The sequence below is a fragment of the Ailuropoda melanoleuca genome, chromosome 18, assembly GCF_002007445.2.
Source record: "Ailuropoda melanoleuca isolate Jingjing chromosome 18, ASM200744v2, whole genome shotgun sequence".
NCBI classification, from domain to species: Eukaryota; Metazoa; Chordata; class Mammalia; order Carnivora; family Ursidae; genus Ailuropoda; species Ailuropoda melanoleuca.
Genome location: NC_048235.1, coordinates 36,646,312 through 36,672,291, shown reverse-complemented (window position 1 = coordinate 36,672,291; position 25,980 = coordinate 36,646,312). Strand labels below are relative to the sequence as shown.

Here is a 25,980-nt window from a genome sequence, read left to right as displayed (position 1 = left end):
CCTTACGTATTTAGAATATTTCTCTTTTCTTTAACTTTCCTTGGACTTTTACTATTTACACCAAGCAGTTTGGCTAAAATCTTTAAATACTTTTTTCCAGACAAATACAGAGCTCTTTCTAAGGAATTATATAGTAATCCATTTTTAAAAAAATTCATTATATTTGGGGAAAAAATTCATTATATTTGGAAAGACAGATCTCTCTATGCCCAGTCTCTATCTCCCCTCCTCTAAGTTTGATTCGACTCAAACGTTTTCTATTTTTGAGACTAGTTGGGCTCAAGATGGCCAAGAGGCAATGAGAGTAGAAATGTTCTACCTGTGTATAAAGTGTTAGAAAATGGGCACAGTCAATTCAAACACCAAAGAATTGAGGAAAACACTACCGAGTCTGTTCACTGAATTAATACTACCTGGTTACAGCTAATACCTTTAGGGTGGCTTCATGCCAAATAACCTGTCTAGAACATATTTCGTATTTGTTACATAATTGCCCCAATTTCAGAATAGGTGGCTTGATTTTTGATTCAGTTGTACCGCGTATTCAAAATCATAACACACCACAGTTGAAAATGACGGATCTTAAAAAGGATTGATCTTAAAATCCTCTAGTCAAATACTTTCATTTTTCAGATGAGGAAACTGAAACCACACGTTGACTTGCCCCGGGCTGCAGAGCCAGTCCCTGACCGCGTCATGGCCAGTCCCTTGGTGTCCTGATTGTCAGGCTGGTTCTTCGACTATGCCTTGCCTCTGTGGCTTGGCTGGAGACGTTGATCCTGGGCAGTGACTATTCAATTTATTTCTCCAAATGGAATGGAATACAACTCATACATGTTTAAAAATAGCCAGAATTAGATTAATACAGGATATTCTGATATATGGAACTTAATTAATGTGTGGTGTATAATTCATACATGATGTGTAAAACGTGGGGGTAATACTGAAGATACAACCTCTCCCAACTGAATAGCTAAATTGTACTGAGGAGGGTGACGTGGGATATCTATTTCTGGAACACCTGAGTGGAAGAATACTACCGCAACCTTCACCTTGGGTTTAGAATCCCACAAACTCGTGTCTCATTCTTGATGTTTGGACACTTACCTCTGTGATCTGGGTCAAATCACTTCTACACTCAGCCTGACTTTCCTTATCTGCCAAGCAGGGATAATAGGACCTACATTCTAGGACTTGGTTCTGTTATGAAAAAAAAATATATATATATATGTGTGAAACAACTATTCCTTGAACAGGGAATGCCCTCAAGATTTCTTGTTTTCTCTCCTGTCTCATTTGTCATTGCAATTCTACTTTAATTATTAATATTAGCTCATCTATTTCTTAGATTTTTTTTTTAAATAAAATTGTTTTTACTTTTGCTCCTCCTCTGGGGACAGCAGTAATACTTAAATACTACTTTGGAAACAAAGTAAGTCTTCCCCCCCCCCTTTTTTTTTTAGAAAATACTCATTTGTGATAGAACTGCCACGTAGTCTTGAAGAATAAGGAACGTCAGAGGATGAATGACTATTTTCCAGAAGACAGGTAAAGCATATTTGGTAGATTAATTCTCAATTCACCTTCTCAGAGGAAAAGGACAAAACACTCATTGACCAAGATTCTAAAGAGATTTTCAGGCAAGTCCCTAGCCAGTCCCCCATTAGTCTTTGCTTTGAAGCATTCATTCCCCAGAGCTTGGTTTCCTTGACCAGGACCCAAAACTTTTATTGAGCTGCAAGAAGACTGGAGGAAGCAATTGGCTCCTTTCCCCGACATTCACAGGTCTGGCGGCATTCAGGCGAGGGATGGCATATGTGCTTATCAGGGAATCAATCTTTCTGCTCCTATCCTCTTTTTCTTCAGAAGAAAGCAGTTAACGCAATTACCTCATCCAGCACAATTACCTCACTTTAAACTGTTTATTCTCCGGAGAAAGGTGTTTGAGAGCAGGGAGCACTTTGGCAAGAGAGAGATGGATTTTTTTAGAAGTACTAGTATCAATATTGAGTGTGGGCAGTGGGTAACTGTTGGGAAGGTTTTCTTTTGACCCGAGACTTCATTTTCTGCTGGGGTCAACCAGGCAAACGGGGACGCCTATTCTAACCAGTAGAGTTCTGTCACCATTTGGGGGGCTCCATGCTGTGAGAGATGATGTGTACTCTGAATATGGAGTCTTGGACTCATGGCCAACTCCCCAGGTGTGTTCTTTGCTCTGAAACTGTGTGGCCTCAGGCAATCTCTCTTAAGTTACTACTTGGTAGCACAGAATAAGAGGCAACCATGAGTACTTTCAAAAGCAGTTAAATAAAGATTTGACAGTATATTCAAAATAAACCACACTTTTAAGAAAAAGTCTTCTTTCCTTCTTGTTACAAAGGCCAGCACGTTCCACCTTCCCTGATACTTAGAAGAAAGGCAATTCCCAGGGCCCAGATTAAAACAAAACCAGGAGGCGTCAGAAATAAGGAGGCTATCAAATAAGTTAAAAAAAAAAAGTAGAAATAAAAATCTATCACATCCCCCTTAATGTACCCCTGACTGTAATTTCCCTACCTCTTTATTTATATGCATGCATATTTAGCATAGTTACAATAATGGATTTATTCTAGTGTTATTTTTCCCTACGTGGCATTTAAGGCTTTTTCTTTTTTTCTTTGAATATGCTCGGAGTCCTGTCTGATCTGATGTTAAAAAATGGAAGCAGGAGAGGCAGGACTGAGAAAGGGCTCAAAGTTGAACAAAACAGAGGCTTCGCGCGAGTTAGGCTGCCGAGATGCTCACATCTTTTCGCGCCGGGTTCGCCTCCAAAAGTCCCGCCGGCTCCACTCACGTCCGGAGGCGTGCGCTCGCGTCCCCGAGCCCGGCTCCGGACCCGCTTCGCCTCCCCGCGAGCGGGGGCCATTTGCGGAGCGTGGAGGAACCCGAGGGCGCGTGCCGCCGTCACGGGGCTCACCTGCGCCTCCTGGCCCCCCGCCCCGCGCCGCCCGCCGCCGCCCCGCCCCGGCCCGGCTCATTGGCTGCCGCTCGGAGGGGAGGAGAAGGGGCGGCCGCGGGGATCTCATTAGCTATGCGGCCTCGCTCCTCCGCCGGGTAGTCCCGGACCCGGCAGCGGCGGGAGCGCGGCGAGCGGTGCTGCGGGGACTACGCGCGACTCCAGCAGCAGCCGTGGCGGCTATGGGGGCGCGTGCTGGCTCCCGGTGCCCGGCCAGCGGCGGCTCGGAGCGCCTTGCCCCGGGGCTGTAGGGAGCCGCCGTGGATCGGTCACTCGCCGAAGACCTCCGGGACCCGCTCGTCTTGGCCTCCCGCTCGCCGTGCCTCTCCCGGGCGCCCGGGGCGTGGAAGAGGAGCCGGACTCCGAGCGGGGCGAGGAGCATGGGGAGAGCGGCTGCCGCAGGAGGAGGCGCTGGAGGGGCGCGCGTGTGGCTCCCGTGGCTGGGGCTCTGCTTCTGGGCGGCGGGGGCTGCGGCTGCGGCTGCCCGAGGTAAGCGCCGGGCGGAGCGGGCGGCGGGGCCGGGGGAGATGCGAGGGGGCGACGGCGAGACCGAGTGGGACCCGCACCCATGGCGCTGGCTTCCCAAGTTGCGCGCTGCACCTCTGCGCGCGCGGACCCCACAGGGTGGGAATAGGGCGGAGGACCTCGGAGGGGACCACTGCCTCCCACCCCAAGTTTGCGATCAGCCTCAATCCTACAGGTTGTTGTGACCGGGGGCCCCTACCCTTGACGCCCGTCGCCTGCTCCATTTTCCGAGCCCTCCCCAATTGCTGCAGAACTGAGTACCCACCTCTTCAGTCCAATCTCGCTCTCCCTGCCCTCTCCACTTGCCTCCAAGGCGAGAGACCACGGGTGGGCGCGCGTAGTGGTGTCCGAGAGTTCCTGGGAGAGGGGCTGGGTGATGGGAGTCTCTGTAGGGTGGGCTTCAATGGAGAGGGCGCCTTTTGCCTTTGGGGAGCAACACCCAAGCTAAAGTCCGCTGAGCTTGACACCCCGCGGGCGACAGTAGCCCGAGGTCCTAGACAGCCCTGGGCTTTCTTTCGAGGAGGCCGCGGTGTGCGGGAGACCGGGAGAGCGGGTGTGCACCACCCGCGTTTGGCCACCACCCGCGTTTGGCCGTGCCTGCGTGCCGAGCCGGGATAAGCATTTGTCCGGAGGCCGCTCACCCGGCTCGTCCTCTCGCTACCGGGTGCGTATTCCAGCTGGGGAGCTAGCGAGCGCAGGGCTCCACGGAGCTGCGGGGAAGCCGCCGCTTCTTGCTGACTTTGAAACGTAAACCCCATTTTCCTGGATCCTCCGGACTCCAGTAGAGTGAAATTTTGCAACTGGTTTTACCTCCGCCGTGAACGAGAACCAGGAGCATCAAGTTAAAGATAAATCCCGCCGACTTGTTTGGAACATGATCAGAAGCAATTTCAGACAGAGCTTGAGTATTGTGGCTTTACCTTTGAAACGGTCCCGCAGCTTCTCCTTCCCGCCCGTCTTCACCTTTCTCCTTCCCTGTGTGCCACCCATAAGGTTTAGAATATGTAATGCACTGGAGGATTTACCTAACGCTTGTGTGGCGACAGGGGGGACTGAGCTGACCACCTCACCTTCTGCTCTCTTCGCTATCCTGAACATAATGAGTAGCCAGGAGACAGAAGAGGGTGGAAGGGGTTGACGACGTTCGCAAAAGAACCTACATAATCTAATATTTATAAACGCTAACGATGTGCTAAAAGCAGGATGCCTGGAATGAAGAATTAAAAAAAGGAAAAAGAGGTAGATAGATAGGCTTTCTGTTTTATGGTCCTGTTCGGTGACTATTTGCATTTCATGTCTTGAAAACTTTTTTTCCCCGTGTGTGTGTGTGTGTGTGTGTGTGTGTGTGTGTTTGGTGGAGCAGGCATTTTAAAAAGCAGCAAAGGTTTAAAAATGAGCCTTGGTGATTGCACACTCTGGGTTCTGGTGAAGCATAGTTCTTTCCCTTGCTAGTAGAAGCATAAGCTTCAGCCATTTAATTTACTATGGAGAATGCCTCCTTGCAAAGTCAGCTCTCAGTTGTTTTTAATACACTGTGATGGGGAAAAGCGGGCCTTTTCTCCTCTAAATATCTAAATGCCTGAATTCCCTCTTGCTGTTTGATGTGGAAATACCTGAGAGTGCCTGACTCCCTGTACGGACCCCTTGGAATTTGGTTGGTGGAGTTGTCTTGAAGCCAGCCCCAAACAAGAGGTGGGGACAAGCCAGAAACCTCTTGGATGGAGTTTTGCTGGCTGTGAAACTAAGGCTAGCACCTCTTGTCTGCAAGCTGTTCTTTAAAGGTCTCCCAGAAAACAGACTGTACACTCCGCAGGCTTATTTACAACAAAATGTCTTGCACAGATCATAGTAACGTTCAAGACACATGGAGTAGAGCAGTAAACCTCCCTAATATTTCCCTTGTAGTATTTTATGTTTTAGGGGTATGAAGCCGGTTCCTTAGCCTCTGTCAGAGGTTCTATACGAAATGAGTCATGAGCCGGCTCTGGACCCTGTGAAGCTGCAAGCACCTGGCTTTGGACAGGTGGGCACCATTGGAGTTTCGAACAAAGGGCGTGTCTCAATGATACTTAAGTTCTGCCAGCTCCGGAAGGTGCGTGGTCATTAAGGGCAAGGTGAGGCACACTCTTGTGGCATGTTTGTTGAGTTGTCTCACCAGACTCTGTGAGGTTGACCCTAGGTGGTTCTTCTATATCCAACGAAATCGTTTTTGTTTTTTTTTTCTGCAAGCCTTTTCTTGTTGATTTGAACCAAGGTATTCTGCCCCCCACCCCTAAACCACAGGGTACATAGAATTATGCCGTTTGCTTTGATGGTCTAAGAGTATTTAACAATTCGGTAGCATTTTCTTTATAATGACTTATCCTTTGTTTGCAAGATGAGTGCACCAATTTTTCCCCCCTTTTCTTCTCTTCCATACTTAATATAAAACTGTCTGAAAATCAGAGGGAGCTTTCCGGTGAGTGCCTTTAAAAGAATGTACTGAAAGAGGAAGATACTTGGGACAAGGGGCTGCCTGTAGCAACTGGTATGGCCCATGGAGCAATGTTCTGATTCCTTCTTTTGCAAACAAGACTTACCTCTTCAGATTTCTGTCCTGACTGCTGGCATACTGTAAGGAAGGCACTTTGGTCATGATTACTGTATATTTTAACACTTTCCAACTTAAAAGAAGGTTGTTTAAAAGTTATTCGTGACCTGCCAAGTGCTAATTGATTCCACATCGTGTTGTCATGTTGATTTGTTTTTGTTCTTTGAAAAACAGGAGTAGTGCTGTAGGTCTGGTTGTGCTTCCTGTATTAGATGCTGTACTTCCACACAGTTCCTTGCTAAATTAAAAAATGTCCCGGACAATGACATCTTCCTTATAATAGTTACGGTAATGCATTAAGGGCAAGAGAGGTACACATTTATTTTCTGGGCATAAAAGGGTCAGGTGGTTTACACATACTTAAATCNTGCTCTCTTCGCTATCCTGAACATAATGAGTAGCCAGGAGACAGAAGAGGGTGGAAGGGGTTGACGACCTTCGCAAAAGAACCAACATAATCTAATATTTATAAAAGCTAACGATGTGCTAAAAGCAGGATGCCTGGAATGAAGAATTAAAAAAAGGAAAAAGAGGTAGATAGATAGGCTTTCTGTTTTATGGTCCTGTTCGGTGACTATTTGCATTTCATGTCTTGAAAACTTTTTTTCCCCGTGTGTGTGTGTGTGTGTGTGTGTGTGTGTGTGTTTGGTGGAGCAGGCATTTTAAAAAGCAGCAAAGGTTTAAAAATGAGCCTTGGTGATTGCACACTCTGGGTTCTGGTGAAGCATAGTTCTTTCCCTTGCTAGTAGAAGCATAAGCTTCAGCCATTTAATTTACTATGGAGAATGCCTCCTTGCAAAGTCAGCTCTCAGTTGTTTTTAATACACTGTGATGGGGAAAAGCGGGCCTTTTCTCCTCTAAATATCTAAATGCCTGAATTCCCTCTTGCTGTTTGATGTGGAAATACCTGAGAGTGCCTGACTCCCTGTACGGACCCCTTGGAATTTGGTTGGTGGAGTTCTTGAAGCCAGCCCCAAACAAGAGGTGGGGACAAGCCAGAAACCTCTTGGATGGAGTTTTGCTGGCTGTGAAACTAAGGCTAGCACCTCTTGTCTGCAAGCTGTTCTTTAAAGGTCTCCCAGAAAACAGACTGTACACTCCGCAGGCTTATTTACAACAAAATGTCTTGCACAGATCATAGTAACGTTCAAGACACATGGAGTAGAGCAGTAAACCTGCCTAATATTTCCCTTGTAGTATTTTATGTTTTAGGGGTATGAAGCCGGTTCCTTAGCCTCTGTCAGAGGTTCTATACGAAATGAGTCATGAGCCGGCTCTGGACCCTGTGAAGCTGCAAGCACCTGGCTTTGGACAGGTGGGCACCATTGGAGTTTCGAACAAAGGGCGTGTCTCAATGATACTTAAGTTCTGCCAGCTCCGGAAGGTGCGTGGTCATTAAGGGCAAGGTGAGGCACACTCTTGTGGCATGTTTGTTGAGTTGTCTCACCAGACTCTGTGAGGTTGACCCTAGGTGGTTCTTCTATATCCAACGAAATCGTTTTTGTTTTTTTTTTCTGCAAGCCTTTTCTTGTTGATTTGAACCAAGGTATTCTGCCCCCCACCCCTAAACCACAGGGTACATAGAATTATGCCGTTTGCTTTGATGGTCTAAGTATTTAACAATTCGGTAGCATTTTCTTTATAATGACTTATCCTTTGTTTGCAAGATGAGTGCACCAATTTTTCCCCCCTTTTCTTCTCTTCCATACTTAATATAAAACTGTCTGAAAATCAGAGGGAGCTTTCCGGTGAGTGCCTTTAAAAGAATGTACTGAAAGAGGAAGATACTTGGGACAAGGGGCTGCCTGTAGCAACTGGTATGGCCCATGGAGCAATGTTCTGATTCCTTCTTTTGCAAACAAGACTTACCTCTTCAGATTTCTGTCCTGACTGCTGGCATACTGTAAGGAAGGCACTTTGGTCATGATTACTGTATATTTTAACACTTTCCAACTTAAAAGAAGGTTGTTTAAAAGTTATTCGTGACCTGCCAAGTGCTAATTGATTCCACATCGTGTTGTCATGTTGATTTGTTTTTGTTCTTTGAAAAACAGGATTAGTGCTGTAGATCTGGTTGTGCTTCCTGTATTAGATACTGTACTTCCACACAGTTCCTTGCTAAATTAAAAAATGTCCCGGACAATGACATCTTCCTTATAATAGTTACGGTAATGCATTAAGGGCAAGAGAGGTACACATTTATTTTCTGGGCATAAAAGGGTCAGGTGGTTTACACATACTTAAATCAATTTATCTACCTGGTTCATGCATTTAAAAATCTATAGTCATTTCCTTATTGTCTTAACGAACTTTATATGCTCCTGCCTTCCCCCCCCCCAGCCCCCAGCCCCTCACTCTGGCCTTTCTCATTCCGCTCCTTTTCCTCAAAAAACTGTCCCTCCAGAGTGCTATGAGGAAAGTGTCTTTTCTCCCAGTTTCCTTCCAGGATTGTCTTATTTTGAGTCCCATGGCACCTTCTTTTCCTACCTGACAAAGTGTTCTGCTCAAGAAATGTCTTCAAGTATCTTAGTTCTTAGAAGAGATTAGTTGTTCCGATCTGGCCCTTAGAAGGAAAGTTGTTCTTTTTCAGGGTCTCACTATGAAAAATAAATGTCCTTCCTCACTGTTTGAGTGACCTGTGTGCGGTTCTATAAGTGGTAGCCCATAGGCTGGGAAAAGCTACGGGGCCAGGAATCCTCCTTGAGCTCTCAGAACTGTGTGACTGGGTGGTTGAGGTCATTCCAGACCCTGCTGTCTTACTAGTTAGGGAAGCACTTTTCTGTCTATCGTCTCAATGACTTTATTGTTCTCCTTCTATCATATGTAGTACCCAGCTTAAAATATTGCCAACTCCAAAGGTTTCTCAAGGAGTTAGTTGTACGGGAGATAGTGAATATTTGATACCATTCCCTTGTGCCTTAAAAGGAAGAATCCTTTTTTTAGTATGAAGGCTAGAGACCCAGGCTACATGCATTCAAATCTAATCTCAAAGACAGGTGTATGTACAAAGAAAGATGTCTCCTGTAACATCCTCTTAAAGAAGGTGGTAGTGGGGATACAAGTGTCCTTGTAGTGGACAGGGACACACATTCACAGAAAGTCCCCATGGGGATGCTTCTTGATTGCACTTTTGCCATTAATCCTAATCCCATCCTCAGGAAAGTGCCAGTTGACCAGACATGTCATTGTCTTCTCTTCTGTCCTCCTCATTCTGATGCCTTCACGAACTAGTAGCGTGACCGAATAGTCAATGGGAACTTTCCTGTAATGACAGCCACAAACTCTAGGTGAAGACACTGACCAGCTCACCCCCCTCATTTGCTAAACGGCCGCTGTTGGCCTGAGACCTTACCATCGTGTTGCTACCGCTGTTTATATTATGCCTATTCCTTAAGAGACGGCATTTTTGAAGCCTTGTTTGAGTGCAAAATAATAATAGCAATTATTGTATTTAGTGCGTGCCATTGATTATTCTAAATGCTTTACGTATGTTAACTCATTTAGTTCTTAAAATACCACGATGAGGTGAGTGGTCTTCTCATTTTTAACATAGGAAAAGAAGGGCAAAGAGGGGTTAAATAACTTGTGCAAGGCCACAGAGTTAGTATATGGAGGAGCCTGGATTCGAACTTACACCGTCCTGCTCCAGAGCCTACAACAAGGACTGTTTTCTAAACTATGCCCCAAATAAAATGACCCTTCTCTTTTGGCGACAGAAGGACGAAACTTATTTCTCTATCACTGTGAGAGTTGTAGAGGCATTCAGAGTAGCTTAAATAAATCTATAAATATATTCAGATAAATCTCAGAGATTTATGTTGTATGAAAACAACCACCTTCTCCCCATTCAGCTTAATATACTTCGGGATTGGATTCACATTTAAAATTCCGAACGCCAGTTTCTAATATGATAGCTTGCTTTTTTTTTTTTTTTCAATTTTGAATTTCAACAGAAAATATTACTCTGATTGAATACGCCATCCATGGAATGGCAGATCCCAAGAGACCATTTGTTGCCTGTCTTGTATTTTTAGCCTTGTTTGCCGGGGAAATGTGGAGCATGAGATTTGAGAGTAGATTGTTAACACCAGAGGCTGCTGTTTCTGCTGTTTTGGGAACTCCTGCTGCTGCTCTTTCGAGGCAGATGGCTAGATTCATTTATAGAAAATAGATATTCGTTCTATTTTGCATTTCCACTTTGAAAAGAACTTTTAATTGTTTGCGCCACGTTGCATCGTATGGCCCTATTGTGCATATACACATGCTGTGTGTAGATGATGTTCGGAATTAGGCGGATGTTCATGTGTTCACTTTGGCCTGCCTTAGAAATCCACTGTGAACTCTGTTGTGCTTTTGCAGTATTTCTTCCGGAAGCGGGTGTGTGAGCGCCGGACGGGGCGTGTAGCACGTGTTCTGGGCTCCACGCCTGCCCCTCCCCACCGGCTTCACGGAACTAGAAACAGGGGCAGAAGTCTTGGCTTGTGTTTCTGGGGCTCGAGGAGAAACAACACACCTGTATGGTGCTTCTCAGGTATAGCAGACCACCCCGGGACTCAGAGCTATTTCCTGATATCGTTTCTTTTCTTTCTTTTTTTTAAAGATTTTATTTATTTATTTGGCAGAGATAGAGACAGCCATCGAGAGAGGGAACACAAGCAGGGGGAGTGGGAGAGGAAGAAGCAGGCTCCTAGTGGGGAAGCCTGATGTGGGGCTCGATCCCAGAATGCCGAGATCACGCCCTGAGCCGAAGGCAGATGCTTAACGACTACGCCACCCAGGCGCCTCCCTGATATCGTTTCTAACAAGACAAGAGTAAAGCGAGGCCTGAATTCTTCCTCTAGGACCAGTTCCTTTCTTCATAAGTAAGGAAGCTGGAAAGCCGAAAGATGCCTTCCAAGTGAGGTCAATGACAGCTTCACTTAATGCGGATTTCGACTCTCTGTCCCCAAATTTCTGGTTCATAAAATGCAAAAAGAGCCTTCGTCCCCAGAAAGAGATCTTGGTGCGCGGGTGTCCCACGGACTCAAGCTGGCCTTGGAAGACCAGGAGGAATCCTGGGGGGGAAGACATCACTGCAGTGATGTGGAGCTTGAGTAAGAATGAATTCCTCAGATGCTTTGCTGTTGTCTAAAATCAAGTGTTGTAATTTCTCAAATCAGGTGAGTCCCAGGGAAAGTGATACTGCAGGCATTCCAGAAGGCAGGTGGTTGGCAGGCAGGCACGGGAAGAAATCTTCCTGCATACTTTAGAGCCTCAACCGATACTGGCATAGCTATGTTTTGTGTAATATCATTCACAGATTTTGATAACTTACTATAAAAGCAAATTTATTTTCTAAATATTGGATGAGAAATTTGCCTCTGAATATATTTGTGTGTGTGTTGTCGGGGGTAGTGTGAAAGTGATTGGTGGCTTCTGCTAGCAACAGTATACTTATTCAGTAGTTACCATCTTTGTTTGAATTTAATTTAATAAAATCTAGGAGAGGAGGGGAAACCAAATGATCAGGGGTTATGGAAGCTAAGCTGGTAATATCTTTGAAACTCACAAATCAGTGCTTTTCAAATGTTAATGTGCATGTGAATCACTGCCAAACTTCCAAAAATGCACCTTCTGATTTTGTCAGTCTGGGGAGGGGCCTGGGAGTCTGCATTTCTGACAGGCTTCTAGAGGATGCCATCCACGGACCCCATCCATCTTTGAGTAGCAGGGCCATATGTGATAGTAATTCAGAGTTTGTATTTTCAATATTGCTTTTCATGTGCAAGCCAGTATGAAGTGGAATTCAGCGTAAGACTATTTTTAAAATGCCAATAGAAGACTAGGTAAACACAAATGTCAGTTTTAACTCAAACATGCAGCCACTCATAAAACGAACGCATTCAGGAGCTCTATTCTGAGCTGATATAACGTCTTGCTCCCAGCATTGAAAAGACAGATGCAATATTTGAAAAGTCTTGAATTCTATTTTGAAATAATTGAGGACTGATGCTTGCATCTAATTAATTGCGCATAATAAAGAGGAAACTGAGTCCCCCGGAAGTTGAGCAGTTTGCCCAAAGTCAGATTTTTGTTAAATAAGAATCTTTTCTCCTCCCCCCCCCATCCCCTTCATTCTATCGTGCCTCTTGACTGCACCTGCACTTGAAATGATCTGGAATGCAAGATGAGAGAACGAGGCTATATACTTAAGTAAGAGGTAGAATGAAACCAGTTGGTTTAAAAAACAAAACAAAACATAAAAACCGAAAGAAAACCCAGAGCACTGTTCGTACAGCGTACTGAGGCTCCCCAAGCGGCTGGATTGTCCCTGTCACAACATCCTGTACGAGCTGGTGTTTGGAGTCTGTCTCTCTTGGCTGCAAGGTAGTTATCTCTACTTGACAGGGCCCACTGTGCTTACTGTTGCTCACCCAGCCCCTGGCAGTTGTTGTCTAACAGGATCCGCCAACCAGTATTTTTTACTCCAACCTCATTATGTTAAGGTGTAAATACTACTTAGGTGAAAGTTTCTAAAACTTACTCAATACTGTGATAAAACAACTCAGGAAAATTTAATTGCCAGGGAAAGAATTAAATAACTGTAAGATGGTTATATATATATATATTTCTTTCCCCCCCTTAATAGGTTGGAAAGCCTACATTCCTAGACAGACTATTCTAGAAAGATGGTTAAGTATAAAACTGACATTCTCATGGATGCCTGTTTTGAGTAATCATTCATTTGCATGGAACTCGACACTTTTAAGGGATGTTTGCAAGTGTGATCACTTTGTATTTTCACATCCACCCTGATCTCGAACAGATGATAAAATTAGATTTAGAGATTCTTCAACCAAGGCCAGACAGGTAGCAATAAATAGTTTGAGGCCCAGAAGCTGAGTCTCCAAATGGTTTCTGGGCTTTGGATTTCTTTACCACGTGATTCTGTTTTATCACTGGAGAGATTGATTAGACCTGAGCCAGACAACACAGCATTTTGCTCACGTTACACTTCAGACAGGGCTGTGGATGCGTGAGCATGTGTGTGTGAGTGTGTGTGACAAAGGAGAAATATGTGAATAAACATTTTGGATGATACCTGTGTTGCCTTCTCGGTCTGTTGGTATTACGTTTCTCACGGTTATAAACAGAGATTTCCCCACCTGGGAAATGCATCAGAAGTGATTGGAGGGAAGTAAAATTGTGACTATATCACTAATGGCATACTGTGGTACGGAGTAAGTCGTATGTCAGATATTCTGAGGAATTTGCTAAGCAATAACATTTTCTTAATCAAAGGAAGGGAAGTGTTCATTAAAGTAGGTGAAATCACAAATTAGTTATCTGGTTTTATTTTTAAAGATGCCATTATAAGCCAGGCTTTTTAGAAATAGAACACTAGCTTCTCCATCTGCATGGCTCTCTAAATACCTTGTCTTTGTTATTAATTTTGAGTGTACGTGCTTTATTTTTTCTTACTGTGTACACTTGTAAAACAAGATTAAAGTCTTTAAATTTGTACTTGAAGGTAGGGCTGTGGCACAAGGCAATTGGTCTTCCAATAACAATTTTCATCAGTGTGTGTTTAAGAATTTTCCAACCTGTCTTTAAAAAGAGATAGGACCAAAAAATACAGACCACTGAATAAAATTCTTTGCCAGGCAAATTTAGTATGTTATAAGCTGTTTGAAGGGGGCTGGAAAAAGTTTAACTCTCCTGCATCTAAATCAACAACCCTTGTATCTCCCTTAGTCTAAGGACCAGAAGCTACACTGATTGCATCAGATTTCCAAAGTTGTTTTCCTTAGGAAAAAAAAGAAAAACAACAGAAACAATCAGGAGGTTCACAGGTTTTGTCAGTGTGAGGTATGTGGGTGGGATATAAGTGTTCGGGGGTTTGCTTTAAAGAAATCTGGATAGAGGATCTGTCATTAATTTCTTTTTTTTACGTTGGCGCAAAAATAAAGCAAAAAAAAAAAAAGAGAACCCACACAACCAATTAATATTTTCTCAAGTTTAACAGACAGCTTGAGATGCATGTCAGCCTCTGGAATAGCGATGCGGAAAGACAGCGCTACCATATCACATCCTGCAGCAAGAAGACCATCAGTTATACAGCCAATTATTAATAATTGTCCAGGTGATAAGTGCTTTAATGCATGGGTGTCTGTGTATGCATTATATATTAGCAGAATGTCATATATCATCCTTATAGCAAACTTAGATCATTAAAGTTCTATGCTGTTAATTTAAATGGCATTAATAACACATACTTGCGATGTTGATTTAATTTTGACTTCTGAGTCAGTTTCTTAATTTAGGTACTCCCATTTCTCTCTTTCTCCATGGTATCTCTCGTCTAACCCCCAAATCTTTGTATTTGTTTGAAGATTGTTTATTTGAAAGAGAGCGCGCGTGTGCGGGAGCACAGGAGTGGGGGGCAGAGAGAGAAAATCTCAAGCAGACTCCCTGCTGAACGTGGCACCTGACGCAGGGCTCAATCTCATGATGACCCTGAGCCAAAATCAAGAGTCAGAAGCTCAACCAACAGCACCACCCAGGCCCCCCCTGTCTGTTTCTTCCTCCAGAATCCCTTCCCAAAAACTCCCTTCTCCTTTAAGCGGTGTGATGAGCCTGGGAAGTTCGAGACCACATGTCCTTCAGCGTGTCCCTTCGTTCTCTGGTTCTCTTTATTTCTAAAGAGAGAAGAAAAGACTATATTACCTTTAAAGCACCTGCGGGGTCTAACGTCCTACGATGCTCTCCATTGTTTTCAGTATCTTTCATTCATAGTATTTTTATCATTTTAGGAAGCATTTCTTGGCATTTTAAGTATGTATCAAAACCTTCAATAAAAAATGCTATGGAAGTAGAATTTTCAGGACAAGTTAGTGGGACTTTAGGAACGATGCTGGCAAGCCTTGGCTTAAGCATTCTGAGGAACGTACCTACACCATAAACAATTTAATTCTAGGTATCAGTTTCTCTTAAATCAGTGGTTATAAACTAATGCCTACATGAGCAACTCTAGCAACCGAAGTAGGTTGCATGGAAAATGGCTGAAGGAGTTAGGACCCCCCCCTCCCCTGCCCCACTATGGCTCATTTTTGCTCAGTTGGGAACAGGTGCTTCTGGTTGCTAGAGTGGCTTACTTTGTCTTTCCAACAGAAACCAGATTTATGAAATTTTATGTTTCCAGGTGCTAAGTCTTCTCCTGTTATTTTAATAAAACACCTTTGATAAACAAAACTCACTATATGGAACACTCAGACTTCTAATTTGTCTCCGTGACCTTGGTGTATTTTGTGAAGAGATTGAAAGGATCTGGGAGCCAGTCATTTCTCATGTTCAGTACTCATCTTTGAGCTATGCTTCTAAAGCTGCTTCTAGCTTTGTGGAGGGACACTGCCTAAAAGCAGAAGATAGAAAGCATTTACGTGGCCACCCATTTTACATTTGATAAACATTAATTTGATCACCGAGTTTCTATGTACTTCTATTTCCCACTTGTAGAGGAAAATCATAGAATTATATCGCTGTAAAGAACCCTAAAATTTCTAGGCCAAAGCCCAAATTTCTACGTGAACAACCAAAGTCTAGGGAAGCAAAGTAGCTTTCTTGACTTTCATAGGTCATTTCTGTCGGTGCTCACCCATGAATCCAGATCTTCACTTTCTCAATGTCATTCTTACCGCTTTTCCTTTCCAGGCCTATAATAACAAAAGTAATCGATAGAGGCAAAAAGAATTCAAAAGAAATGATACCAAAAGACTAAAGACTATTGATCATTTTTCCTTTCTGTTAAATGATGTCTTCCTTTTATTTAAAATGTTTATATTTTTCTAAATACCTTTGAAATAATATAGATTTCTCTTCTTGGCTCAGTTCTTAGAGAACGTTAAGGTTTTGATTTGAGGGGCTCAGGTTAGTTCATTGTAGCAGACCTAATTCATATCATAAAAAGGGTTTACATTATGGATTTGTTTCATGTTGGGAGGAAATTTGGGGTGAGTCTTAAGCTTTTGTCTCAATTCTGCATCCTTGGTAATAAACGTCTTCAGTATGAGCAAATACTGAGCTGGTATTTAAGATCTACAATCACTAGTGAGTCCTAAGTACTTTCTAAATGTCATTATTTTAAAAGTTTGTATACCGGCAAGAATATTATAGTAACTGCATTTCCACTAATACTATGTGATATTAGTGCTGTGAGTTATGCTTTACACAAAGGATACAGTTTTAGAATGGTATTTGCCACAGAGCTATGAATTCGTATCTCGGTAAATAAATCACTTCCAATTTCCATTTTTCCCCGTGTAAAGCTGGATTTTCAGGTGTGGTGAGAAGGTAATACTTTCGAGTTTGAATGGTCTGCTGGGCCCGTTATGAGGTGGTGTTATTCATGTTGTTGTGATGGTTGGACACTCTGAGGACACTGGGTGGGGCAGATTTCAGATGTGCATAAGCATTTGACTTGTGCCTCTTCTAAGAGAGCTTTTGATGTTGGCAGCCGTATGCTAGTGATACCCTCAAAAGGCTATAAATCTGCATTCAGAGAGAGCGACTCGATGTACTTTTAAAGGCTTCGGTTGCTCCTTTTCTTGGAGTCCCTGTTGTTCCTTATTTTCAAGTGAGTTCTGCACCTCTGAAGGCCAGGATAACTTGCAAAAAGCAATCCCCGTGGTTGAGCTGGAGCCTGGAAACTCAGGTGACCAGATCATGTTGGTGACTCATACCCAAGCCACCTTGCTGGGGAAGTGGTAGACACACCGGGTTTAGGAAACTTCTGATTCTTGGAGAGTAGGTGTAAAATATGCAGGGTTTGGGTATTTTTTTTAGCGATTATCGGTGAAGGCTCTTGCTGCTGGAAATGGCGGTCAGGTTTTAGATCTGCAGTTCCTGGTCCTCACCCAACGCTATTTTTTTTAAACCCAGCAGAAAGGCGGACTTCCGTAGTATCGTCTGCCAGGATGGGGGAGAAAATCCTACACAGGTACTTTTAAGGTGTATGGGCACTAACTTATTTTTGAGTTTCAAACTGATGTTTAGCATTTTAAAGTATGTTTGAACAGTTTTATCAAGGCACAGTAGATGGAATGATGAGCAACAAATGTTTAGGGTAGCCCTGGTTTGTAGAAATCCGTATGTGTGTAATTTAAATGACGAAGGCAGTGTGTCTTCTGACATTCTCAGTCAGCTGTGGCAAGGGCCTCTAACTCAGAGCGATGGAGTCGGAATCTCCTGGGGGATGACCCACTGGTATTTTTTTTAAGCTCCACAGGTCATTCTCAGTTTGGAAATGCGAGATTGAAAGCCGTTGATTTAATGGGTGCATTGATTGTGTACAAACGACGACTCCAGTCTTGTTTTGAAATTTAGAGAAGTGATTTGGAAATCACTGTCCTAGCAAAAGGTAAGGGGTGGAAGGTGACCGCGCGCCATTTGCCTCCCCTTCTGTGCTAGTCTTAGGCGTCATCTTTCCACGTTGCACCCCACATGACTTGGGAGAGTGAAACTGGATGCTGGCATGACACATTTCAGCCTTTGGGAGCGCGACTTCTCCTGCTAGGAGGGAGCAACTAGGGTATTACTAAAAGGGACGAGATTGTATGAGAGGGGTTATGTAGTAAGAACCCAGGTTTGGAGCTTGTACCATGTTTCCCTTCTGGACAAAAGCACAGGGCCCACAAATAGACATTCCTGTCCCCTTGAAGCATGATCGAATGTCTCCCGGGCCCAGGAGACCTCTCCCACTCCACCTGCTTGTGTTCCTTCTCTCGCTGGCTGCCTCTATCTCTGTCAAATAAATAAATAAAATCTTTTTTTTTTTTTTTAAAGAGAGCTTTCTAATAGTACTGCCCTGTTCACAACTGCCAGTGGTTCCTTATTTGTCTGTGAAATCAAATACAAACTGTAAGACATTTTGTGATTTTATTGTTGCATATGAGTAAATAGGTTTTTAAAAATCAAATTAAACTAGGTATTTGTGTACTTAGCACCACACATGAAAAGCGGGGGGCGCCGTCAACGCTTGACTCTTGTGTGTGTTTCTCCCATAATGCACTGCTCGGGTTCTCCTTCAGAAGTAATCATGGCTCACAGTCTGTGCTCATCATTTCCTTGTTTTTAAAAAATAGCTTAAACAAATATGTATGTACGTTGACACAAACACAGTTTACTTTTGCTTCTTTTTGAGATGTATTTAAATTAGAGTCTACATATTTCTCAGCAGTTGTTGTTTGTCACGACAAGATTGTGTTTCATCTCTGTTATTACATGTACTGTTGTTGATTCACTTCCCTCAGATACAATATTCCGTGGTGTGACTCAACCGTAATTGACTTATGTTGCTGTCAGTGAAATTTGGGCTTGTTCGGGTTTTTTTTCTTTTATGAAAAGTGCTCCTAGGAACTTTATTATGCATGCCTCGTGGTACCCATTTTCAAGTGTTTCTTACCTATCTGAGAGGAGTTACTAAGACAGCACGAGCATGTTAAATTTTCCAGATGATGCTACGTCGTTTTTCAGCAAAATGTAAGTTCTCATCATTTCCTATCAGCCACCATTGGATATTAATAGGCCTGGAGATTTCTGCTCATTTTTAGTAGGTTATAATATGATTATCTCTGCATGGACTTAATTTTCATATTTCTGATTACTAATGAAGTTAAACATTCATCCGTATACCTCCTTGCCATTTATATTTCTACTATGAAACACCCACTCAATTCTTTTGCTCATTTTTTCTACTATTGTATCTTACTGAATTGTAGTAGTTTTGCGTGTATATGTGTCATACATGTTTTAAATGTGTGTGTGTGTGTATAATCCTTAATGTGTTATGTGTGAATGAGATTTCTTCTTCTAGGTTTTTTTTTTTGTTTTTTTACTTTGTGGTATTTTCTGAAGACTTGGATATTTTATGTTATTTTCTTACGAACTTTAGTTTCAGTTTTAATGTAATCAGTGTCTTCAGTCATTTTAATGCTTAGCTCCTTTGTGTTGTGCTTAGGAAAGCCTTCCTACATGTAATTAAATACATTTTCCTATATCCTAAATTGTATAGTTTGATTTTTCATATTTTTGCCTTTAATCCACCTAGAGTACCTCTTTCTTTCTTTTTTTCTGTGTAGAGTTTGTGTTAGAGATTTCTTTTCATTCTTTCATGCATATAACCAGCTGTCTCAGAACCATTTATTGAGAAGTCCCCTGCTTTCTGTAATGATCTCCGATGTCACCTTTGTAACATATGAACATTTCATATACACATGGGTATTTTTTGGTCTGGCATTAAATGATCTTCAGAACACTTCCAGCAAACCTTTCTGTTTTTTTTTTTCCTACTGTCTCTTCATGTACCTTCTGCTCAACTGGACTCCTTGCTGTGCCTCAGTTTCCTTCGTCTTGTGCAATATATTACTTATACCTCTCACATGTTGCCTTGCCTATTATTTTAGGTATATTCATTTCTCTTTTGCTCCTTATTATATGTGAACTTTTGAGAGCAGGCATGATGTTTTATTCATCTTTGATACCTTTGGACAGAATAATGTCTTTGACTTAACAGATATTTGATAAATCATTGAACTAAAGTGGGGTTTGTAAATGAAGGGATCTTGGCTATTATCTGGTTAATTTCATTGTATTTGCTCACCGATGATAACTGAGATTTGTAGAATTTAAATACAGTGCCCAGGGTCACACAACTTGGTGGATCCCTGACTTTTTTTTTCTTGAACTTATTCCAGGACACCATTTATTATCCATTCCTTAGGCAAAGAACTAAACTCTCTAGACATTGTCCAGAAGTATGAATTAATATGAAGATACTGGAAAAAGGGTGAAGGGATATATGTGGCAGGTCCAAGATTCTTAGACTGGTTGAGTCCATTGCCAACGATGACATTCATTTCATTTCTGGACACTGGGCATTTCCTAAGCATGCTGTGCTGACTCCCATCTCTATGCCATTGTTCCTGCCCCTTGTTCAACAAATCTGTCGTCATGGACCACTATCCATGAATTTTCCCCACTCCTAGAGATTCAGTTCTCCTTGTTGAATGCTGTATCCCCATACCTTGACATCACTTCTGGTACTACACCAATCAGACCATATTCTGGTTCCTTTTTATAAGTCTCTCTTGCTCTTGATTTTTACCACCTGAGGTCAGAGACAATTTTCTGTTTTACTGTATCTTTTCAACACCTAACACAGGGCTGTGTTTGGAATACATTAGGTTTCCAAGATGTTCTGACTGCAGAACGAGACAAGCAAAAAACCAAAACCTTAACATGAGCTTATAAATACGTTCTGTCAATTCACTGGTTAGGTGTATAATTCATTTTGGTAGAATCATTGTGCTACCCCATCTAATAAAATACAAAACCTATGGGAATGATAACACACTTCCACAATGTTAGCTGTTATTACAATAGCCTAAATTAGCTAAAGAACTTGGTGTAAGTATTCAAAAGTCCCACATTAGGGAAGCTTTGCTAGGTTAAAAGCATGCTGGGTTTCTGAGCGAATGACGCTGTATAGTTGGAATCTGTATAATCAGAAGAGAACTTAAGGATCCTAGGCACTGGAGTTGAAGGTTCAGAAAGGGGACAATTATAGGAAAAGGAATGGAGATAAGAGGGTACCAGCTACAAATAATAACGCTTTGGTTCAAGGGATGGCCCTGCAGTGTTTAGAGTTCTGGAGTGAGCATTCCAACTTGCTCTTAGTTGAAAGTCATGAAGGTGAACTCTTGAGTGTCTCCTTCACTCGACTGTTTACTGCTGGGAGCTTCCAGGCAGGAGAACATCGGGAAGCTAAGTCAGTGAGCCAGCAGGGCTGGCAGTGGGAGTTGCAGATGCTGGCATTGGCTTTTCCGTCCTGGAAGTCACAAATAGGCTAAATGGTTAGATGAATGCAACTAAAGAGCCCAAAGGAGCTTAATGGTAACTCAACTCTAAGTAGTTCTTTTAGGTGAAAGTATTTTTTTCCTTAATTTTGCAAGTTATGTGTCTATCATAAGAAATCTGAAAATATAGGAAAGTATTAATGAGAACAAAGTCCCAGTAGATACCCAAAAAATAATCACTCAGGAATTCTCCAGGTAGAAACCATATTCCTCATGGTGCCTCTATTAGTCAGTCTGTAAACCCCTGTTGGTTCCTCTCTGCACCTACCATTTTGAAAGAGGAACAACCAGTTATCTGCGTACTAAACCACGTACTTTAGTACTTCTTTTCTTATCTTTTTAGAATGTTGACTTATTGGTAGCAGATTCTGAGTATCCCTGTGACATATCTTCAGTGCTTTGGATAATATGAGAATAGCATGTATTGTTATTTTTCAAAAACTGGCCAGAGGTACTGGACATGCCCATGGTAACTGTAGCGCCCCAAGACCCTTGACAGCAATGTCTTCCCAGAAATTACATAGTGATGCTTTGTGTTCATTGAGCTGAAGAGAGAATCATTTCTTTATCTCTCAGTATGAGGATGGTATGTGATTTGGTTACTACTCTGAAATTCAGAATGACAGTTTTTTTTTTTTTTTTAACACTCCCAAGAGAGCTTTGAGGGATGGTTTTTCTATACCTGGTATGTTACCATGTATGGATTTTATCTCAGCATCAGGATGAGTCAGACCTTGGCTAATATGAGCTCTTCTAACTATTGTAGACTGAGATAAATAGGGATGTAGTTGTTTAGAATATTTATTGTTCTTACATGTGTGCAGGCTGTGTGAGTTGTGTTGAAGTCTATCCCTACGTAGCCAAGAGCAATCATCAATACATTTACTCATGTTCTGTATTTTTTTTCCTTTCTTGGCTAGAAACAAACAATTATATGGAATTTTCATAGGTAAAATTAATTAAGATTAGAGCAGTTAGTTTTTGCCAAGTCCCTTCTTACCTTCTTAAACTGATTTATTAATAAAATGCATCTGAAGTAATTAAGATGTAGAAAATAAAAATCTGAAGACCATATTTTTTGGCAATCTGTGACTAAACATGTTTTCAGTTCATCTGTCCGGACCCTCACCACCATCTCCATTAGCCGAAGTCCTCACCTCCAAAATGAAGGCTTCTAAATTCCTAATCTACAGAAGTGTTTTCCCCAATGTGTACATATCTGTAATGGTATCAAACTTTCATAGCTGGTAGTCATCTGCGAAGTGAGTTGACTGTCTGTTTATGTTTCCATATAAAACACCTTGATGACAGGCTTGTTGTTTTCTTAATCTTTGCATACTTGTAGTTTGGCACATTTTAGTAATTCAAGGAATAAATGAGTAGATGAATGGATGTGTAGTTACCAGCTACAATGAATATTTGTTTGTTAACTGAGCTCTGGCTTGCTAATTGTATATGATCATGTGACAGCAATGTGCCATTCATTATGGGAAATGCTTGACATATATGTGCTTTAATTCTACAGTAACTGTGTCAGGTATGCATTATTATTTGTTTACAAATAAGGAAATTAAAACTCAAATATACTTTCCCAAGGCCATTCTTGTAATAGTGGAACGGGGGTGGAATTTGAGCACAGATCAGTTGATACATGTATGCTTTTCTGTATCATATCAAGGTGCCTTCCAACTTTTTTTTAATTTTCCATCCTTTAATAAGGTATTTCATTTTGGCAGTAATTTTTCTTTTTCTTCTTCTTCTTCTTTTTTTTTATTCTGCTGTGTTAGTCACCATACAGTACTTCATTAGTTTTTGATGTAGTGTTCCATGATTCATTATTTGCGTATAACACCCAGTGCTCATTGCAATATGTGCCCTCCTTAATACCCATCACCGGACTAACCATCTCCCCACCCCACCCCCAAAACCCTCAGTTTGCTTCCTGGAGTCCATAATCTCTCATGGTTCATCTCCCCCTCTGGTTTCCCCCTCTTCATTTTTCCCTTCCTTCTCCTAATGCCCTCTGTGCTATTATGTTCCACATATGAGTGAAACCATATGATAATTCGTCTTCTCTGCTTTACTTATTTCACTTAGCATAATCCCCTCCAGTTCCACCCATGTTGATGCAAACGGTGGGTATTCATCCTTTCTGATGGATGAATAATATTCCACTGTATATATGAACCACATCTTCTTTACCCATTCATCTGTTGAAGCGCATCTCGGCTCCTTCCACAGTTTAGCTATTGTGGTCATTGCTGATATGAACACTGGGATGCATGTGCCCCTTCTTTTCACTACATCTGTATCTTTGGGGTAAATACCCAGTAGTACAATTGCTGGGTCATCGGGTAGCTCTATTTTTAAGTTTTTGAGGACCCTCCATACTGTTTTCCAAAGTGGTTGTACCATCTTGCATTCCCACCAACAGTGTAAGAGGGTTCCCCTTTCTCTATATCCTCTCCAACATTTGTTGCTTCCTGCCTTGTTAATTTTTGGCATTCTAACTGATGTAAGGTGGTATCTCAGTGTGACTTTGATTTGAATTTTCCTGATGGCTACTGATGTTGAGCATTTTTCCTGTGTCTGTTAGCCATTCATATGTCTTCTTAGGAGAAGTGTCTGTTCATGTCTTCTGCCCACTTTTTTACTTCATTATTTGTTTTTTGGGTGTTGAGTTTGAGAAGCTCTTTATAGATCTTGGATACCAGCCCTTTATCTGTAATGTCATTTGCAAATATCTTCTTCCATTCTGTGGGTTGCCTCTTGGTTTTGTTGACTGTTTCCTTTGCTACGCAGAAGCTTTTTGTCTTGTTGAAGTCCCAAAAGTTCATTTTTGCTTTTGTTTCCCTTGCCTTTGGAGACATGTCATGAAAGAAGTTGCTGTGGCTGATGTCAGAGAGATTACTGCCTGTGTTCTTCTCTAGGATTTTGATGGATTCCTGTCTCACATTGAGGTCTTTCAGCCATTTAGAGTTTATCTTTGTGTATGGTATAAGAAAATGATCCAGTTTCATTCTTCTGCATGTGGCTGTTCAGTTTTCCCAGCACCATTTATTGAAGAGACTGTCTTTTTTCCATTGGATATTTTTTCCTGATTTGTCGAAGGTTAGTTGACCATAGAGTTGAGGGTCCATTTCTGGGCTCTCTGTTCTGTCCCACTGATCTATGCATCTATTTTTGTGCCAGTACTATACTGTCTTGGTGATCACAGCTTTGTAATATAGCTTGAAATCAGGCAACGTGATGCCCCTAGCTTTGTTTTTCTTTTTCAACATTTCCTTGGCAATTCGGGGTCTTTTCTGGTTCCATACAAGCTTTAGGATTGTTTTTTCCAGCTCCAAAATACCAATGCCATTGGTATTTTGATCGGGATGGCATTGAAAGTATATATTGCTCTGGGCAGCGTAGACATTTTAACAATGTTTATTCTTCCAGTCCATGAGCATGGAATGTTCTTCCATCTTTCCGTGTCTTCTTTAATTTCTTTCGTGAGTGTTCTGTAGTTTCTAGAGTATAGATCCTTTACCTCTTTGGTTAGGTTTATTCCTAGGTATCTTACGGTTTTTGGTGCTATTGTAAATGGAACTGATTCCCTGATTTCTCTTTCTTCAGTCTCATTGTGAGTGTATAGAAACGCAACTGATTTCCATGTATTGATTTTATATCCCTCCACATTACTGAATTGCTCTATTAGTTCTAGTAATTTGGGGGTGGAGTCTTTTGGGTTTTCCACATAAAGTATCATGTCATCTGCGAAGAGAGAGTGTGACTTCTTCTTTGCCAATTTGAATACATTTTATTTCTTTTTTTTGTTTGATTGCTGAGGCTACGACTTCTTGTTGAAGAATGATGGCGAGAGTGGGCATCCCTGTCATGTTCCTGATCTTAAGGGAAAAGCTCTCAGCTTTACCCCATTGAGAATGAAATTCTCTGTAGGCTTTTCATAGCTCGTTTTTATGAAATTGAGGAATGTTCTCTCCATCCCTACCCTCTGAAGAGTTTTAATCAGGAAAGGATGCTGTTTTTTGTCAAATGGTTTTTCCGTATCAATTGAGAGGATCATATGATTCTTTTCTTTTATTAATGTGTCCTATCACGTTGATTGATTTGCAAATGTTGAACCACGCTTGTATTCCAGGGATAAATCCCACCTGGCCTTGATGGATAATCCTTTTAATGTACAGTTGGGTCCTATTTGCTAGGGTCTTGTTGAGAAGTTTGGCATCCATATTTATCAGGGATATTGGTCTGTAATTCTTCTTTTTGATGGGGTCTTTGCCTGGTTTTGGGATCAAGTGTAATGCTGGCCTCATAGAACGAGTTTGGAAGTCTTCCTTCTTTTCTGTTTTTTGAATAGCTTCAGAATAGGTATAATTTCTTCTTCGAACATTTGGTAGAATGCCCCAGGGAATCCATCAGGCCCTGGATTCTTGTGTTTTGGGAGGTTTTTGATCACTGCTTCAATCTCTTCACTATTTATTGGTCTATTTGGATTGCCAGTTTCTTCCAGTTTCAGTCTTGGTAGTTTATAGGTTTCCAGGAAGGCATCGATTTCTTCCAGGTTGCTTAATTTATTGGCATATAGTTGCTGATAATAATTTCTAATAATTGTTTCTATTTCCTTGGTGTTAGTCATGATCTCGCCCCTTTCTTTCATAATTTGATTAATTTGGTTCCTTTCTAATTTCTTTTGGGTAAGTTTGGCCAGTGGTTTATTGATCTTATTAATTCTTTCAGTGAATCAGCTTCTAGTTTTGTTGATCTGCTCTACTGTGCTCCTGGTTTCTAATTCATTGAGGTCAGCTGTAATCTTTATTATTTCTCTTTTCCTGCTTGGTTTAGGTTTTATTTGCTTTTCTTTCTCCAGTACCTTTAGGTTTAAGATTAGTTTGTATATTCGGGATTTTTCTACTTTTTTGAGTGAGGCTCGGATGGCTATGTATTTCCCCCTTAGGACTGCCTTTGCAGTATCC

General features: G+C 41.9%; 1 protein-coding gene across 12 annotated transcripts in view; it reads left to right on the top strand.

Moving 5' to 3' along the window:
- The first annotated feature begins 3,169 nt into the window (after nucleotides 1-3,169).
- UNC5D (unc-5 netrin receptor D) overlaps nucleotides 3,170-25,980 on the top strand; it is a 567,635-nt gene continuing 544,824 nt past the window's right edge. For all 12 annotated transcript variants that reach the window (XM_034647536.1, XM_034647537.1, XM_034647535.1 and 9 more), the window contains exon 1: nucleotides 3,170-3,484. In XM_034647536.1, the coding sequence (XP_034503427.1) occupies nucleotides 3,376-3,484 (109 nt within the window). In that variant the 5' untranslated portion in view covers nucleotides 3,170-3,375. The remainder of the gene's footprint in view (nucleotides 3,485-25,980) is intronic.